Source organism: Mastigoproctus giganteus, chromosome 7 (genome assembly GCF_048544385.1).
Source record: "Mastigoproctus giganteus isolate SK-2022 chromosome 7, ASM4854438v1, whole genome shotgun sequence".
Taxonomy (NCBI): domain Eukaryota; kingdom Metazoa; phylum Arthropoda; class Arachnida; order Uropygi; family Thelyphonidae; genus Mastigoproctus; species Mastigoproctus giganteus.
Window position 1 is genome coordinate 101,010,807 of NC_143581.1, and position 18,744 is coordinate 101,029,550.

The window sequence follows — 18,744 nt, forward strand, 5'->3', positions numbered from 1 at the left end:
CCTAAACCCATTATAATTTTGTTGGGTTACTAACTGTATTTTCGTGATTAGTACAATAAATAAGTAATAATTAATTTTATTGTACAGTAAATCCTCGAATTACATGATTAATTTGTTCCAGTGATTTCCACGCAAGTTGAAAAACCGTGCAAGTCAAATAGTGCTTAAAAACGATCTATTTTTAATTGTATATTCGTATGAAAGGAAAATTCAAGCAAATCAACTTCTATTAATGAAAACTTTGTAGAAATAAAACTTTATTCAATATCCTATTGAGTACATAGTTGAAAATAAAAATATATATATATATATATCTAATTTAGCTGAAAATGCCCATTCTATACTAATTGTTTAACAGTTCTCAGACTCGAGATTTTGATGGTGTCTTGAAGTACTTGTCCAATGATGTCTGTAATGTAGCTCTTTTTCTCATCGTAAATCAGTTTGTAGCAAGCAATTGCATCATGCACTGCTCCAATCACTTTTTCAAACCGTTCGGTGTCTGGATCCTGAGCTTTTAAGCCAGCTAGTCCTTTATTGATCATTATAAAGCATTTTGCCATTTCCTTAGTATCAAATCGTTTTAATGGTTCAAACTTATTGTATGCCTTCCGAAACCTCGTCTTAATTTTTCATTACATAATTCTTTTCTATGACTTTGCAACAATTCAATAAAGTCATTTTCCACTAAATTTAATTCCAATGCTCTGGTCATTTCCACAAGCTCTCTAATTACATCTTCATTTTCTTCACTTCCCAAAGCTTCTTGAACAAACTGGTGGGTGAGTTTCTTCCAGATGGCATTCAATGGTTGATACTGTAATTTCACTACAGGCAGCATTGATGTTTTTAACAGCTTTGTAAATGTCGAATTCTTTCCAGAACTGCTTCAATGATCTACCATTCCGACCTTCAGTGGCCCTTACTGCCTATTGTTTGTAGATAATACTTTTTGAATGTCTATATTAGACCCTGATCTGTGGGTTGAATGAGTGAGATATTTGCAGGCAAAAATATAACGTTTGTGTTTTTGTGATAGTCAAATATAGTTGTTGGGTGGTCAGGTGCATTAACAACGTGCAGTAATATCTTAAATGGTACTTTGTTTTCTTGGCAATATTTTTTAATTTCTTGCAAAAAATGATGGAGAAACCAGTCCCAAAAAATTTCTTGTGTCACCCATGCTTTTCGGTTGGAATTCCACGCAACAGGTAGCGATGCCTATGAAATATTTTTGAAGGCCCTTCGATTTTCACCATGGTAAATTAACAGTGGTTTTATTTTGCAAACTCCAGCAGCATTTCCACCAAAAAGAAGGATTAATCTGTCCTTTGATACCTTAAATCCTGCATAGTTTTTTCTTCTTGGGATATGTAAGAACGATCTGGCATTTTTCCCAATATAAACCAGTCTCGTCACATTGAAGACATGATGTGGTAGGTAATCCTCGTTTTTGATGATTTCTGCCAAAGTCTCGGGGAACTCCATAGTTATGTTTGTTTATTATTGGGTTTTTAGGAGCATTAGCAACTAAGGCCATATTGCTCCGGGGATATGCGGTGGTCATACCCTGACCTTTCCGCATACTCCATATTTGATAGGCACAGGCTCGAACCCCGGTCTAATCAAGAAGCGTGTGCTACGCACTACTGCTCCTGCCCACCTGGCTACGGAACTCCATAGCTGCTACTATGTCTGCACTAATAACTTTGATTTTGTGTAGTTCGTGGCCCTTAAATCTGAAACTATCCATGGCTTGCAATGAATATTTCACTAGCATTCTCACCACATTTACACTTCAGTTCTTCAAAAAGAATCAAGGCTTTTTTTCTTGTGTGAGCTTAAGACTTATCAGCATTCGTTGTTGTTTCAAATCTTCTATCCAAATCAACAATTTTTCCATTTCTTGTATTAATAAGCCTCTTCTTTTAAGCTCCTCAACTGTAGTAAGAATGTCACTGAAATTATTATTCTGAACAGCTTTGGATAAAAATAAATTAAGAGTCAAAATTGTACGGATTATCATTGAAGTGGTAGATTCTCTTTTACTAGCTTCATTGGCGATTTCTTCAAATGGACCTAGTAGTTGGAAAATTTTTTCTACAAGACCCCACTGGTATGAACTTAATGTTGGAGTACTGTTATCCATAGCATAAGTTGAGAGAGCTTTGCACTGTTCTGTGTTTCTTTCCAGCATGTAGTACATTGAATTACAACAAGTGGATACATTTTGAATTAATTTATGCTTCTTTAAATTTAGCTGCTCCTGTATTTCCATTAACTTGTTAACTGCTGAAGCAGAATGACTGAAGTATTTTACAATATTCCTATTTATAGTATCAACAATAATTACAGCTTGTTGGGCAAATATGGAGTCAATTATTGAAAGTTACGTGTGTACGAAACATGATTGTGACGGTAAACCACTACCAGTGACACCAGCTACCATATTTGCTTCAAAATCCTGCAGTATGAGGAAGACTTTGCTTTTTAAGATCTTATATTCTTCTAGCACATGGTTCAACTCTTCAATGATCAGTATCCATGTATGAGAGCCTTAAAAAGGAAGAATTCTTACAACAGCCCAGTGTTGTTGAAACTCATTTGAAAGCCAGTGGCCTGTAATATTCAGAAATGGAGAATTATTTGTAGTAATTGTCCAAATATCAGTGGTTAAAGAAATGTTGGCGGCTTTATCAAGGGAGGTTTGAAGTTTTGTTTTTACCTTCTGAAATATACATCTGAAATGATTTTATCAGCGAAATATTTTCTACTTGGAATATTGTAATTTGGACAAATTTTTTTTAATAGCCTTTTTGAATACAATGTCGTGTTACAGAATATGGTTGAAGGTCGGCGGTATCATTTCTCCAATTAAATAATGGATCTCTTTGCCCTTGCAGTCATTAATATCCAAAAGCTTCATCTTTGTTAACCCCTTCCCAGAACATTTTTTTCCAGAAAATGTGCCGTAATGGTTAGACTTTTTTTATTTTACAAATTAAAAGTATGCATCATGCAAATACTCATTGTATAGTTTTTATGTTTTTTTATTAATTTTTTCGTAGAAAATACATGGGAGTAATTAACCCATTTGGGCTATCCCGAGTTATCTCATGTATGCCAAAAAGTGTTCAAATTATACAGATTTTTTTTAATAAATTAGCACTTGAGCTAAAATAAAGGCACAGAAAAACTCTTCATTACTCATTATATAAATAAATTTAAAAAATCAATCGGAACGCACAAGCAGTAACCTCCCGCCACAAGCAATAATCATGAACTAACTACACTCTGACACATGGCCACCACAAGTGGACAGGCAAGATAAGCTCGCTTAGAGGTGGCAGTTCAAGAGGGCGGTGAAATATTTTTCGATATTGTTTTTGTGAATTATCTTCGTGGGTTCAGTATTCTGTATTTAGGATGGCAAATTATATTTTGCTTACTGGCGGCACGGGAACGCACACTACTGTTCTGACATTGCTGAACAATATAAATAAAACGAAAGCCAGTTTTCTTATGCCTAGCAGCAGGCGTAAGAAAATCTTGAGAAATCTTGGGATTTATTTGGAGATATTATTGTATCCTGAGATATTTCGTGTAGTTCCAAATAACTTGTAGAACTAAATACGAGGTATCTCAGGATAATCCATGATGGGGGTTAATACTGTTTCTATAGTAGTTTGCACTTTAGCAGGAGGTTCAATGGCACTGCTCCTTCCTACACATTCAGCATATGTCCTTTTCAACTTATTTGATGTTTCTTTTGACATTTCTTCTGCATAGAACTTTTTGAGATGATACATCATATTTGTGGTTGTAAGCATTCTGGCTGATACGGTGATATCCAAGAAATTACATATGTTGTTGTTGGGTTTGTTGGTGCATCAGCAACTGTGGCTATAATGCACTGATTTCTGACTAGTATATCTTTCTTGTTGGTTTTGATTATGATAAAAGTTCAGACAAGGTGATATTTATCAATCGATTTTAGGAAAACAAAAATGTCATCCATATCCTGATGATATCCTAGAACATTCTGTAGTGTAATTGATTGCAATTTTTGAAAAGTAAGAAGAAAGCAGTTTTTCGTTCTCTTAGATATAGTGGGCATTCTATGATGATATGCTTTACAGTGAGTGGGCATGAACTTTTACTACATTGTGGAGCATATTTCTTTCTTAACAGATAACTGTGAGTGAGGTATGTGTGACCAATGCGCAATCACACTAGTACAGTTTCTTCTTTTCTATTTCCTCTCATACTGGGCACTGCCACTGCTTGGGTTCTCTCTTTATTTCAAAAAAAGTTTATTATTTGTTTCTTTTTCCCACTGTTCATTTACGTTTCCACTGTTCTTTAGAGGTTTGCTGTATAATGCATTTATAGTCAACATTTATAGCCCAACCTGAAATTGGGCGAAATCAGATTTGAAGTATTTTTGACGGCTAAATCTTCCTGTTCATTTCCTGGGATTCCAACAAAAAAATTATGCGGTGACCAAGTTTATGAATTTCAATTAACTGAGCCCAGATATGCTGCTGGAGCATTTACATTGCATACAATTCACAGCACTTAATGAATCAGTATATATTATGGATTGAGTACATGAGGCTTCTTTTATTTTCTCCAGGCCTAATAGGATACCATATAACTCAAAGGTATAATTACTACATTCTGAGGGGAGCTGTTTGGCAATGATAGCATCCAGCAGGACTACAGATGTACCAACTTTACTGCCAGTCTTGGATCCATCCGTATGTAACATCTAAACTGTGTGGAGTGAGCCAGAGGTAATTGTCTGATGTTACAATCTGGAAGATTATTCTTTCCCCATTTCTGATAGTATTTGTCAATATGTATCGTGGGTATTTGACATGGCTGGGTTTCCATGCTAGTATCCTGCAGTATGTTATTCATGTTGAGGCCCCAGCTTATGTTTAAAGCCTGAAGCCTAATGTCAAATGGTTTGTTGAGACACAGTTTAGTTTGATAGAGGTTTTCCCATTTTGGTCTGAAGAGATATTGCAATATGGGGGTGATGTGGAAGGCTGCTAATTTAGGAGAAGAATATGTTCTCGGAGGAGTAGCGGCGGTGCATGGGCTTCTGTATATAGACTTAAAATGGGAGAAGTGCAAAAAGCCCCCAGTGCAACGCTTAGTGCACTACGATGTATGGGATAGAGCCATTACAGTACACTTGGCCTGGCTGAGGCGTATGCAGGAGATGCATAGTCTAAGTGGGATTTAATTAATAAGCGGTATAAATGCAACATGTAACAATCTGCACCCCATGCCATTGAGATTACTCTGAGAATATTTAGTTTCTTAAGACAACTGGTACGAATATATTTTATATGTTCAAGAAAGTTTAGTTTTTTTATCAAATATTATACTAAGAAATAGAGTACTGGGCTGAAATGTAATACAATGAGAATCTAACTGAAGGTCTGGATCAGGATGTAATGTATGCTTACGACAGAAGTGTACTGCAGTTGTTTTCAATTTAGAAATTCTGTAACCATTGTTTTTGGCCCGACAGACTATTCTATTAACGGTGCCCTGCAGTTGTCTTCTCTCAACAAGTCGCATATTTTGAGAATGACATGGGATGGCAAGATCGTCAGCATACAGGTATGCATCAACTGTGTCAGGTATATAACATATACTTGGTTATAGAATTGATCCTGATGGTAAAAAGTGTGGCGCTCAGCACTGGGGAACTCTCTCTTCTTGTACATATGTTCCTGAAAGTGAAGAATGGAATCGGACTTGGAAGGATCTGTTATCTAGGAAGTTCTGAATAAATTTCGGGAGATAACCCCGAAGACCAGATTTATGTAAGTCCAGAAGAATCCCATATCGCCAAGTTTTATCAAAGGCTTTTTTGATGTCAACGCATATCATGACAAAGCGCTCATTTCTTAGAAAAGAGTTCCGAATATTTCCTTCTGCTTTGATAATGAGATCAACGGTCGATCTACTTCTTCAAAAACCATAGTCTTGGACTCAATGTTTTGAGTCTCTGGGAACCATGTTAGTCGGGTGTTAACTATTTTTTTTCCAATGTTTTTCCCAAGCAACTGGTTAAGGAGAAAGGCCGATAGTTTGATGGATCTGTGTGGTCTTTTCCTGGTTTCGAGAAGGCCAGTACATAAGAATGACACCAGCTAGGGGGGTAATATTTCTCTAAGAAAATTCTATTATAGAGGCATAAGAGAGCACTTAACGATGATTTATTTAAATGACAAATCATTGTGTAATAAATTCCATCTAAGACACGCAGCACTGTTCTTGACACGTGTGAGTGCATTGTGTAATTCAGTCATGGTCAATGGCAGATCGTATGAATCTTGGAGAGTGGTATTGAATTTTGTTTATATTTTTCTGTCCTGGATTTTAGCAATTGAAAGGCTGGTTCACATGTGGAAACAGCTGAGTGTGTTTCAAAAGACGAGCCGAATGCTTTAGCAATTTCCACAGGTTCGGAAATTTCCTTCCCTTTCAGAAAAAGAATCGGAGAAGGTGCAAGTGAGTATTTCCCATTAATTTGTTTGATTTTTTTCCAGACTGTAGCAGTATCTCTGGATCTGTTTATGGTGGCAGCATAATATGCCCACTCTTCATTTTTACTCATTCGCCTTAACTGAAGAGTCTTAGTTAGCCCTTGCTCTCTTAAACTGTAGGAGGTTGGCTGTAGTTGGATTTTTTCGAAACTGATTCCAGAATTTATTCCTTTCTCTTTTAGCAATGCTACATGCTTCATTCCACCAGATTTTAGGATGGAGCCGGATTTTAGATAACGATTTCGGGATAGCAGATTCAGCTGCTATCATTATTTGTTGTGTGATAGCTTACTGCAGAATCAATCTTGACAGTTGTAATGACGGAGGAATCTAAATGAGCTATTTCTTCATATTTAGTCCAGTTGGCCTTGTTAAATTTCCAAATTGTTACTCTGAGGAGTAGAACTTGTATAGAAATTACAGATCACTGGAAAGTGGTCACTACTACGTTGGTAGTCGGTAACTGTCCAATCTATGAGAGGAAATATCGTTGGAGAACATACTGAGAGATTCAATAGCAGAGCTTGAGTCATATGGTAAATGCACTTATGTGTGATCACCGGTATTTAAAATAGTTAGTGTGCGTTTATCTAAGAATTTTTCAATTATTTTTCCTCTGCAGTCAAGATGTTGAGAGCCCCATAGGGGGGTGATGGCCATTCCAGTCATCCAGAATACAGAAAGGAGCGGGTATTTGTCTTACTAAGTCATCTAAATCAGCAAGAGTGTAAGCGTGGTTTGGCGACAGATGCAATGAGACTAATGTTATCGTTATGCCAATGGTGATGCAGGTGGCAATTGCCTCCAATGGTGTTTGTAGGGGAACAGGTCTAGAAGGAATTAAAGAGTTTACTAAGAGCACTACTCCTCCATGAGCTCTATTAGAGCAGTTTCTATCTTTTCTATACATGGCGAAGTGTTTTATTGTTATAGAAACTGCATTCGTCAGGTTTGTTTCTTGTATGCATGCAGCAGCAGGCTTATATTCACGTCATCTAAATTAGCATGAAGTCCACAACAATTCCATTGAATCACTGTGTACATTGTTTGGTTTTAACTGGTGTGTTGGTTACTTCCAGAAGATATTTTTGTTTGCACCTGTCTACTTTTGCTTTTTCTTTCTTTGAGAAGGTTGGCCTTCCCATGTCAATGTCTCCCTCTGCATGAATCTCAAGAACTGCATCATCTTCATTTACCTTTTCATAGATGTCCATGTTAATTTATGTGTATTGCTTCTTTCAGGGCTCTTGGTTTGTTCTATTGGTTGCTCGTTGGGTTTCTTATCTTATCTTACAGACATATTAGCTTCTTGAATAGCATATTTGGAGGCAGATTGTTCCTTTGATGAGGAAAGGAGTAATTTAGCCCAATCAATATATTTGGTATCAATATATTTGGAGATATCAATCAATATATTTGGAGGGAATGAGCAGTCAGTCTGAGTTGCTACCGAGTGTAGCCGTTGTGTAACTGAAGCATATGTAGATGACTTAGTAGGTACTGCAAAATGTTTCTTTGCTTCTTGGTATGACACTTTCTGTTCTATCTTATATTTTTGAATATTTTTTTCTCATTTCCATTGAAGGCATTCCTTTGAGAAAACAGAATGTTTGCCGTGACAGTTGGGACAACTTTGCATTTCAGTGTTACAGTTTGTGTGTATGTTCTCTAGAACTGCAAGAAGCACAGGTGGCTATACCTCTGCAGACAGTTCGTGAATGACCAATCTTTTGGCACTTAAAGCACCGGACTGAGTTCAGAAAATAAGGTCTAACCTGACATCTAAGGTAACCAGCTTTCATGGTGGTAGGTAGATTTGGTGTTTTAAATGTGAGTATCACTGTTTGAGTAGGGATAGGCTTTCCATCTTTTTTGATGACGATTTTTTTGGCATGTACTACATTTTGATCTCGTAGTTCGTGGACAACTTCATCCTTTGATACATTTAACAGATCCCATTCTGACATTACCTCTTTAGAGGAATTTAAGGCATGTGGGGTAACCTTTGTAGGAATTCCACCAAAGGTAGATACTTTTAATAAACTCTCAGCATGTCTACGTTCAGTCATTTCAACTAACAAATCTCCAGATCTTAATCGCATAACCATTTTTGGAGGACCAGCCACATTTTATTTTTTGTATCAAAAATGGGGAAAGCTTACTCAATGGTTGATCTGTGGAGAAGTGTAGTATTAAAAAGAGAGGTACGGTATTATCCGTCCTTTTTTTCGTCTCTTAGCATGGTATGTTGTGCCATCGTGATCTAGATCATGTTTATCTACATCTGGATCAAAAGATCCATAAGTGGACTGTCTACTTTTGTCCATCTTTGCTCCTTTTAGCCCTGGGAGGGTGGCTTTCTTCTCCGAGGTTTCCAGCCCCGCCACATGGAGCAGTGCCACAGGTGATCAAGCGATAAAGTTTGTTTGTTTGTTTGTTTTAGAGTTTTATGGAGCATTAGCACCTAAGGCTATAATGTGCGATAAAGTAAGGTTATTTGTTAGTGCATTAGTAAGTTAGTCCTAATTACAAGAAGAAAGGTGTCTTTCCTTTCTGTTAGGTATGCTTACTTCTTTAGGAAAATCACTTGGAAATCGTTCAGAAATCGCTATAGTCACTCGCTTGGCACTCCGGGCCAGAAATTACATATGCAAACAGTTTTGTCCTTTGGATTTATCGTAAAATACTTCCATGCAATACTTGGTGCCATAATGGTCACCTTGACAATTACTTTAATCAAGGGCTGTAGTGAAGGGTATATGCCATATACCCTCTGAATTTTTTTAGGTGAATAGCTTATACCTTATGGTTTTTGAAAGACTTGAAAAAAACAAATATTATTAAAATATTTGCTGAAAATTACAAAATAAATTTATTAGAATTTGAATCTTAGTCAATTGTAGTTTTATGCTACTTCTATGCGACCTAAGCGAATTCGATTAATAAGTGTAGGGAGAGGTCTTATGGCCAGTATTACGGGTTTATTGGGGGGATTAACCAGTGTAAGGGGCAGCACCTATGTTATGCTAGGTGAAGACAGGGAGTTCAGGTGCTCCTAATATTTTTCACTATCGGCGCACTTAAGTTCTGAACATTCCTCTAGCTTAATATATCCGACTAGTGGTAAAACAGGTATATATAATCCCGCAAACCAGTCTCGAACAATCCGGGCAATGTGGCATGCCGCATTATCCTGCTGAAAGACGCCACTGCCAGAGGGGGAAGACCATTGCCATGAAAGGGTGTACCTGGTCATCAGTGATGTTTAGGTAGGTGATAGATATCAGTGCCCAGAACATGGATGACTGGACCCATGGTATCCCAGCAGAACATCACCCAAAGCATGATACCACCGCCACCAGCTTGTTTTCGTCCCACAGTGCATCCAGGCACCATGACTTTCCCAGGTAAATGACGCACGTACCTGGCCGTCTACATGGTGCAACAGGAAACGTGATTATTGGACCAGACGACCTTCTTCCAATCACTCAAGGTCCAGTTTCAATGCTCACATGCCCATTGTACGTGCTGTCACCGGTAAACCGTGGTTTGCATGGACACTTGTAGCGGCCTGCGGCTATGCAGCTCCATTTTCAGCAGGGTTTGACAAAGTGTGTTATGACACATTACTCCCATCACCAACATTCCAATTACCGGCGAGTTCCACAGTTGCCCTTCTGTTGCCACATACCATCCAGGAGAGCCTTCACTCACCTCAAGCGCTGATGAGTCGTGGTCATCCAACACCTTGTCGGCGATTCGTGGGTATTCCCTCCTCAGACCACTTTCGGTAGGTACTAACCACAGCTGGCCATGCCATTTCGGATATGCTCTGACCCAGTCATCTGGCCATTACAATTTGGCCTTTGTCAAACTCACTTAAATCCGCTGCCTTTCCCATCTGAAGAACAAGGGTAACACTGATTAAAGAGCTCAGTATCAGGTGTTTTTTTATACCGTGTCCCGACCAGCACTGTAGTTCACCTGCAGTGGCTTCGATCTGCATAACGACTCACTGGTCAATGTTTTGGCTCTTCAGTGTATACACACACATGAACACACGCACATATATACACACACACATATATATGCGCACACACACAGACACAGACACATACATCCATACACACCCAAATATATATACACACACACACACACACACATCCACACACCTACATATATAAACAAACACACACACGCACCCACACACACAGATGTTGCTGCTATAGATAAAGTGATGGTTGAGAGGGAGAAGACAGAGTGGTAATCAATGGGGACTGCTCTTTGTGGACTAATATTTTTAGTGGAGTCCCCCAGGGTTCGGTGTCAAGCCCATTGTTTTCTGTATTTATCAATGATATTGATGAAGGTATATATCAGACTTAATGTCCAAGTTTGCAGAGGACACAAAGGTTGGCAGGGTTGTTAATGACAGCAATGACAGCATGCTACTGCAACAGGATCTAGAAAAGTTGAGCAGATGGGCTGAGATGTGGAAACTGAAGTTTAACATTGACAAATGCAGAGTACTGCATATGGGTAGCCCAGAGTAACATACCAACTGTGCAGTACTACACTCAGGAAAGTGGAGAATTAGAAAGACTTGTGGGTAGTTGAGCAGTCAAATATGAAGTTTTTTGATCAGTGCACACAGGCTGCCAGAGCAGGTCAACAGGATCTTGAAAATGATATACAGGAATTTTGCTAGCAGGGATAAGGAGGTGATTATCCGCTAGTATAAGGCAATGGTCAGGCCACACCTTGAATACTGCATACAGGTTTAGAGACCTGTATGCAGTACTGTCTTGTTCATTTTAGGAAGGATGTAGAGCTGCTGGAAGATGTACAGAGGAGGGCAACGAGATTAGTGAGTGGAACAAAGGATGTCTCTTACCAAGGAAGGATTAAGTTCTGCAATTGCAGTGTCTGGAGACTAGGCACCTATGAGGTGAATAAAGCCTTGAATGGTTTGAGCAAGCTAATGGGATTCTTCCTCTTGCTCAGATTACACACCAGAGGGGACATAAATTCAAATTGAGGAAAGACAGTTGTAAATAGATGTGCAGAAATTTGCCTTTGGCCAGCGGGTGGTTGATTACTGGAAGAAGACAGTTGTAAATAGATGTGCAGAAATTTGCCTTTGGCCAGAGGGTGGTTGATTACTGGAACAAGCTTCCTTCCATCTATCATGGAAGTTGACAACTTAAATAAATTCAAAGCAGAAGTGAACAAACTTTTGAAGTGGGTGAAATGGGAAGTGGTTTTTTTTTTTTTTTTTTTTGGCTGATGCTATATAAGCTTGCTTTCTTGCATTAGATACCTGTACTAATGCTAATATTGTTTATAATGCAGTCCACGAAAATTTTTCCCCTATAGGAGGGGGAAAATTTTTGTGGACTGCATTATAAATAATATTATTATATCGGCTCTCCTGCCAAAAAGATCATTCAGCGCTGGTTTAGATAAATGGATTATCAGATGAGCTGATAAGACTAGTGACAGATAAGTAAAATGCAGAGGATGATTATAAATTATCAGTGATACAGATATCCACATTAAATACAAACAAGTCACTAAGGGTATTAGCAAGCTAAGGCAACCTATGAGAAGTCTTTGATTAAAATTGCAAAGAATTCTTTGCTTTTAACACCAGAAGGAAAGGCATAAACCACTCTGAGCTATTCAAAATGATTGGCATAACTACTAATGTTCCTGTTCATATCGCAGGCAAACAATAAACAATCTGCATCTACATGCACACATGAAGAAACTTTTAGAAATGAGAATAAAAATTGATAAATGCAGAGGTATATACCAAGTTATAAATGGAAGTAAAAAAGTTTATGATAACTGAGAAGAAAGTGGAAGAGAAACTGCTGAAACTAAAGAAAAAAAGCTCCTACCCACTGATGGAATCTTCTAATTATATTAAAATCAGCAGCAAAAGAGGCAAGCACACCTTTCTCATAATTACCACTGCATTCCAAGATTCAGAGGAGATACCTATGGATTGAAAATGTGCAAATGTTTCTCCTGAAGTGAGTTGAAGTCAGTAATTACAGACCTGTTAGCTTAACTTCAGTACTATGGAAAAATAATGGAGTCAGCAGTTAAAGAAGTATTGCAGGATCATCTTGACAGGAATACAGTTATGCAAAACCTCAGCATGGATTTGTTAAGAGAGTATGCTCTCTGACCACTCTGATTAGCCATTATAACACAGTAAAGAAGGAAACCAGACGCAAAAAATAATTTTGACATCACATACTTAGATTTCAGCAAAGCTAATTAAGCATATGATGCATAAAAGGCTGGTTGAGTGACAGAAGACGGGATGGTTATTAATGGGTCTGCTCTTATTGAACTAATATCATTAGTGAAGCTCCCTGAGGGGAGTCCTTCAGTACTGGGCTCCTGTTTTCAATATTTATAAAACAATACTGATGAAAGCATATCAGACTTATGTCTAATTTGCAGATAATAAAAACGTTGGCAGGCAGATAATGACAGAAATCAAGGCATGCAACTGCCAGGTGAGGTTTAAGATTGCTACGTAGTAGTAGTGGCATGTGATGCAAGAAAGCAAGTGTATGAGCTTATGCAGCATCAGCCAAAAAAAAATAATTTACAAAACAAACTCCTCTAAATATTTATCCAGTTCCTCCTTAAATTTATTTAACCTATCAACTTCCATGACAGATGGAAGTTTGTTCCAGCAATTAATTGAAATTGAAGAAGGACAGAGGTAGAATAGATGTGTGGAAATTTGCCTCTAGGTAACCACCTAGAGGCAAATTTCCACACATCTATTCTACATCTGTCCTTCTTCAATTTCAATTTCTGCCCCCTTAGGCTCATAATCTGAACAAGTGAAAGAATCCCATCAGAATTCAGCATGCTCAACCCATTCAAGGCCTTATACACCTCAATCAAATCACCTCGCAGGTGCCTAGTCTCCGGCTGCTGCAATTTGCAGAACTTAAGCCTCTCCTGGTAAGAGGATCCCTTCATTCCCCTCGCCAATCTTGTTGCCCTTCTCTGTACACGCTCAAGCAAATCTACATCCTTCCTAAAATGAGGCCTCCAGACCTGCACGCAGTACTTAAGGCATGGCCTGTCCATTACCTTATACAGAAGGACAGTCACCTCCTTTTCCCTGCTAGCAAAATTCCTGTATATCATTGACAACACCCCATGGCCTGCCCTGGCAGTCTGTCAGCATTGCTCAGAAAACTTCATATCTGACTGAACAATTACTCCCAGGTCTTTTTCATTTTCTACCAACTTAAGTGTAGTACCACACAGTTGGTATGTTTCTCTGGGGTTACTTCTACCCATATGCATTACTTTGCATTTTTCAATGTTAAACTTCAGTTGCCACTTCTCTAGATCCTTTGAAGTAACACACTAACAAATTTTCTAGATCCTGTTGCAGTAACACACTGCCATTACTGTCATTAACAACCCTGCCAACCTTTGTATCATCTGCAAACTTCGATGCTAAGCCTGATATACCTTCATCAATATCATTGATAAATATACAAAACAACAGTGGACCCAACCCGAACCCTGTGGGACTCCACTAATAACATTAGTCCACAAAGAGCAGCACCCATTGATTACCACCCTCTGTCTTCTCCCACTCAACCATCCTTTTATCCATTGTAGCAACTTGCCCTTAATACCATTCCGCTACAATTTGTACAGTAGTCTTCCATGCACAACAGTGTCAAAAGCTTTCCTGAACTCCAAGTATATATCAAAATTATTTTTTGCATCCAGTTCCTTTGTAACCACATCATAATAATCAATAAAATCTGTCAGACAAGACTTTCCCTTAACAAACCCATGCTGTGTCTGAATTATTGCTGCAGTCTTGTCTAGATGATCCTGCAATGCATCTTTAACCAGCGACTCCATTATTTTACCCGGAACAGAAGTTAAACTAACCGGTGTGTAATTATTCGTGACACCCTTCGATACCCCCTTTGTGAATTGGGAACACATTTGCACATCTCCAGTCCATGGGGACCTCCCCTGAGTCTAAGGATGCCCTCATAATTATGGCTAATGGTTTGCTTCTTCCTTTGCCGCTTCCTTTAATATAACTGGATAAATCCCATCCACCCCAGGCGCCTTTCTTATGTTTAACTTCAACAATTTCTCCTCCACTTTGTTCTCAGTTATTACAAAATCATTAAGCATCCTGTTACAATTTGATAACCTTGTGGTATTTTCAAACCTTAATAACTCCTCACGTGTGAATGTAGATGCAAAATACTCATTCAGTTTGTTTGCTATCTGAGCAGGATCATCAACAGTCGAACCATCGTTATCAAATGGACCAATCAGATTCATCCCCTTCCTTTTAGAGTTTTTATGTTATGGGATTAATTCTGCAATGGGCATCAGTAACTGCAGAATAACATACCAGTTATGTGGCATTACACTTGAGATGGAGAATGAAAACATCTAGGAATAATTGTACAGTCCAACAAGTTTTCTGACAGGCTAGTAAGACAGTTCATGAGGTTTCTTTTCAATGATATATACAAAATTTGCCTGGCAGGATAAGGAAGTGATTTATCCCACTGTATAAGGCAATGGTTAAGTCACAAGTTATATACTGCATACATATCCAGAAGCCTCATTTCAAGGATTTGAATCCCTTGGAAGGAATGCAGAGTAAAAAGCAACCAGTTTAGTAGAGAACACAAAAGGGTACTCTAACCACAAAAAGCTTCAGTGCTGCAAATGCTGATGGTATCCTTACTCTTTTACAGACAACACCCAGAAAAGGACAGAAGGATGGCTGCAGGTGTGCAAAAATATGCTTTTAGCCAGTTTAATTGATTACTGGAATACATAATCCACGCACATGGTGTATAATCAGATAGTTTGAATAAATTTTGGCAGCATTACACAAATTATTAAAGGGTGTAAATTATGAAGTGGGTATATATTTGTTTTGTCTTATGATGTATAATTTTCTTGCTTCCTTGTATCATTTGCTACTATTAATATTCCACAGTGATTTTGGAAAATTAAATTACAAATTTTTCCAAATTATTGCAACTGAAGAATAGGAATAACCAATTAGATTCAAAGGCAAGATCACTTTTTGCCTCTCGCTTAGACCTCTTATTTAAATTTTCTTGGCTATACTGTTTTTGTTTTGTTTTTTGTCATCCCTGAAGACAGGTTTTTGTAAATAAAAATAATGATTACAGACATTAAATAATAATGATAAATTTTTACAGTAACTGTTCTGATTATTATGTAAGACAATTAAATAAAAAGTATTTTCATGTGCATCTAAGAAATTGTAAATTTATCACATGAACTGCATAATGAAATTGTAAATGTAAAAAGTGTATTATAAATTTATAATTTTTGTTATGATTTTTTTTTCCTTCCATATAAAATCAATGTTACTCTTCTCTAGTGTCGATTGTAATGTTTGTCTTTATTGACTGTGTCAGATCTAACCATTTTTTATGATTTTTAATATGTACTGCACTTGTTTCATTCTTACCTAAAATAGCAGATAAATTACCGAATCCAAATTGATTACTTATTTGGTTTTTACAATCGCCAAATGTCTTGCAACAAAAGCAAAATTGAGAATTTTGCAATAATGAATAAAGTAACCTTTGACCTTTTTCTCCATTTTTTCAAATAATAAACACCTGAAAATTTTCTTTGACTTAATTGGAAGGATATTCTCTATTTTTGATTTTAGTAGGATAATTTTCAATCAAATAATCGCATTGTTTCATTGTCAGGTTTTCTGGAAAAATTACCTGGATCAGTTGATAATGATATATCTGAGTCAATATTTATTAAATATAATTACTAAAAGGAAATTAAAAAAAAAAAAAAAAAATTTCACTATTAAGAAGTTTGTAGCCGCCACAAGTGGGTAAGGCGAGGTAATTTCAGAAAATTCAGAAACTCTGCATACACCATATATTAAATTCCATTCTACACACTGCAAACATTAAATAACAAACAAGCAAACTTACCCTTCAATCCCTGTAGATTCAACACCCCAAGCAAGTGACAGACATTTCACAATCTGTTAAATAAGTACACGAGAATTTAATTTTTATTCATGCCAAATAAATAATTAACAAATCCTATATGCAACTGTTGATCAAAAAAATAGTTAAGCATCATGTTAACCGGAGTAAAAAAAAAAAAGCTGAAATCTACCCATCCACATTTTTTTTTTTTTTTTATAACACCTAACTTCCTTACACTATGATAAAAGCTATTCACATTTAGGCATAGTTACCGTATAGTTACTACAGCAGAATTTCTCTTATATGGCATTCTTAAACTGGAATTTACAATAATTAAATAGTTAACAGAAGAAACTAACTGAAAGCAGAAAGTAAAATTTTCCACTATTAAGATGCCAATGCCAAATATCTATACAAAAACCACCAAAAAAAAAACAGTAATATCCCACCACTGCCCAAATTCATGAGATACCTATTAAATAATTACTACTGAGAATTACTGTACTTTTGTAATGTCAGAACATGACAGTCCTTTTACCTAAGAAAAACCCCCAAATTATATAATTAAAGAGCAATATTGTTAATATACTTGTTAACAGGAGAGACTACTTCTACAGGGATGGGATACACTTAAATAGAAAGGGTGCAAGAATATTTGCTGATGCTATAGAGGCAGTGTTAGGTGAGTCGGAAACATGCTAGCTTGGGGGGATACAAGGACTAATAGATTAACAGTAGCCACTGGCAGAGGTGAAAGTGATTCTTGCACAGTTTCGATTGGAATGAGCAGCAGCCTGGAAAACAAGATGCAGGATATTTCAGAGACTGCTGGGAGTCATTGCGGTACAAGTAAACATATGGGTTGTGTTAGGGTAGCTAAGAATAGGAACAGGTGCATGTATACTTGAGTGTACACCAATGCTAGGAGTTTGGTAAATAAATTTGATGAATTTGAAGTATTGCTCAAAACATCAAAGGCAGATATTGTTGGGATATCAGAGACATGGGGTCACACAGATATAAGGAATGCAGAACTGGAATTTGGGGAGTAACAATGTGTACAGAAAGGATAGACAGGATAGGAAGGGAGGAGGGGTTATGCTTTTAGTTAAGAAACACACAAAATCCAAGGAAGTGAAGCTAGTCGACATCGCTGACCAGTTAAGTGTCAAGTCAGTTTAGTGTGACATAAGCATTGGGAGATCAAAATTGTGAGTAGGAGTGTGCTATAGGCCTAATGCCTCTGATGAGTATAATAAGAAACTGTACAGGGAAATAGTGGGCCAGTAAATCAGTGTCTTATAATGGGGGATTTTAATTTCTCAGATAATGACTGGAATTTGTGGGTTGGTCACTCACACACTAGCAAGGCTTTTGTGGATTTATTGAATGATTGTTTTCTACATCAGAATGTTCGGGAGTAATACTCTTGATCTGATTATCAGAAGTGATTCTTCAGGCATTAAGAATCTGCAGATAAAGTAACCACTAGGCATTGATCACAGTGTGCTGAAGTGGGATTTATTCAAAGAGGTAACTACCATCAGGGATAAAGGGAAGGGTTTTTGCTTTCGTAAAGGCGACTACAATGGTCTGAAACAGTATTTAAATTCTATACAGTGGGACCAACTGATGATGTTACCAACAGCAAATTCAAAATGGGAAGCATTCAAAGAACTTATCTTGGAAGCTACTAGGCTTTACATACCAACTAAGAAATACTGTTCAAGGTTTAGGCCTAAATGGATGTGAGATGAACTAATGAGACATATGGCAGAGAAGAAAAATGCATGGGATACATATAAATTAATGGGTGACATTGAAGCCTATGATAGATATAAGCTGGTTTGTAAGCAAGTCACAAAGGAGATTAGGCAGGCAAAGGCAGATTATGAGAAATCCTTGGGAAAGGATGCAAAGAAAAACAGAAAAGAGTTCTTTACCTATGTAAACTCTAGAAGGAAATGGATGAATCAGATTGGTCCACTGGATATTGATGGTTCAACGGTTGAGGATCCTGCTCAGGTGGTTAACAAACTAAATGAGTATTTTGCATCTACATTCACACATGAGGAGTTATTCAGGAAGAAAAATGCCAGAGGTGAAGTAAACTCTGGCAGTGAGCTAGATGATTTTGTAATAACTGAGAG

The 18,744-nt window shown here is 37.4% G+C and overlaps 1 protein-coding gene across 1 annotated transcript in view; it reads right to left on the reverse strand.

Annotated features, from left to right (window-relative positions):
- LOC150083109 (uncharacterized) overlaps nucleotides 1-18,744 on the reverse strand; it is a 773,496-nt gene that overhangs the window by 695,340 nt on the left and 59,412 nt on the right. Inside the window, exon 2 of the mRNA XM_090378391.1 lies at nucleotides 16,595-16,647. Coding sequence (XP_090234517.1) covers nucleotides 16,595-16,647 — 53 coding nt within the window. The remainder of the gene's footprint in view (nucleotides 1-16,594; nucleotides 16,648-18,744) is intronic.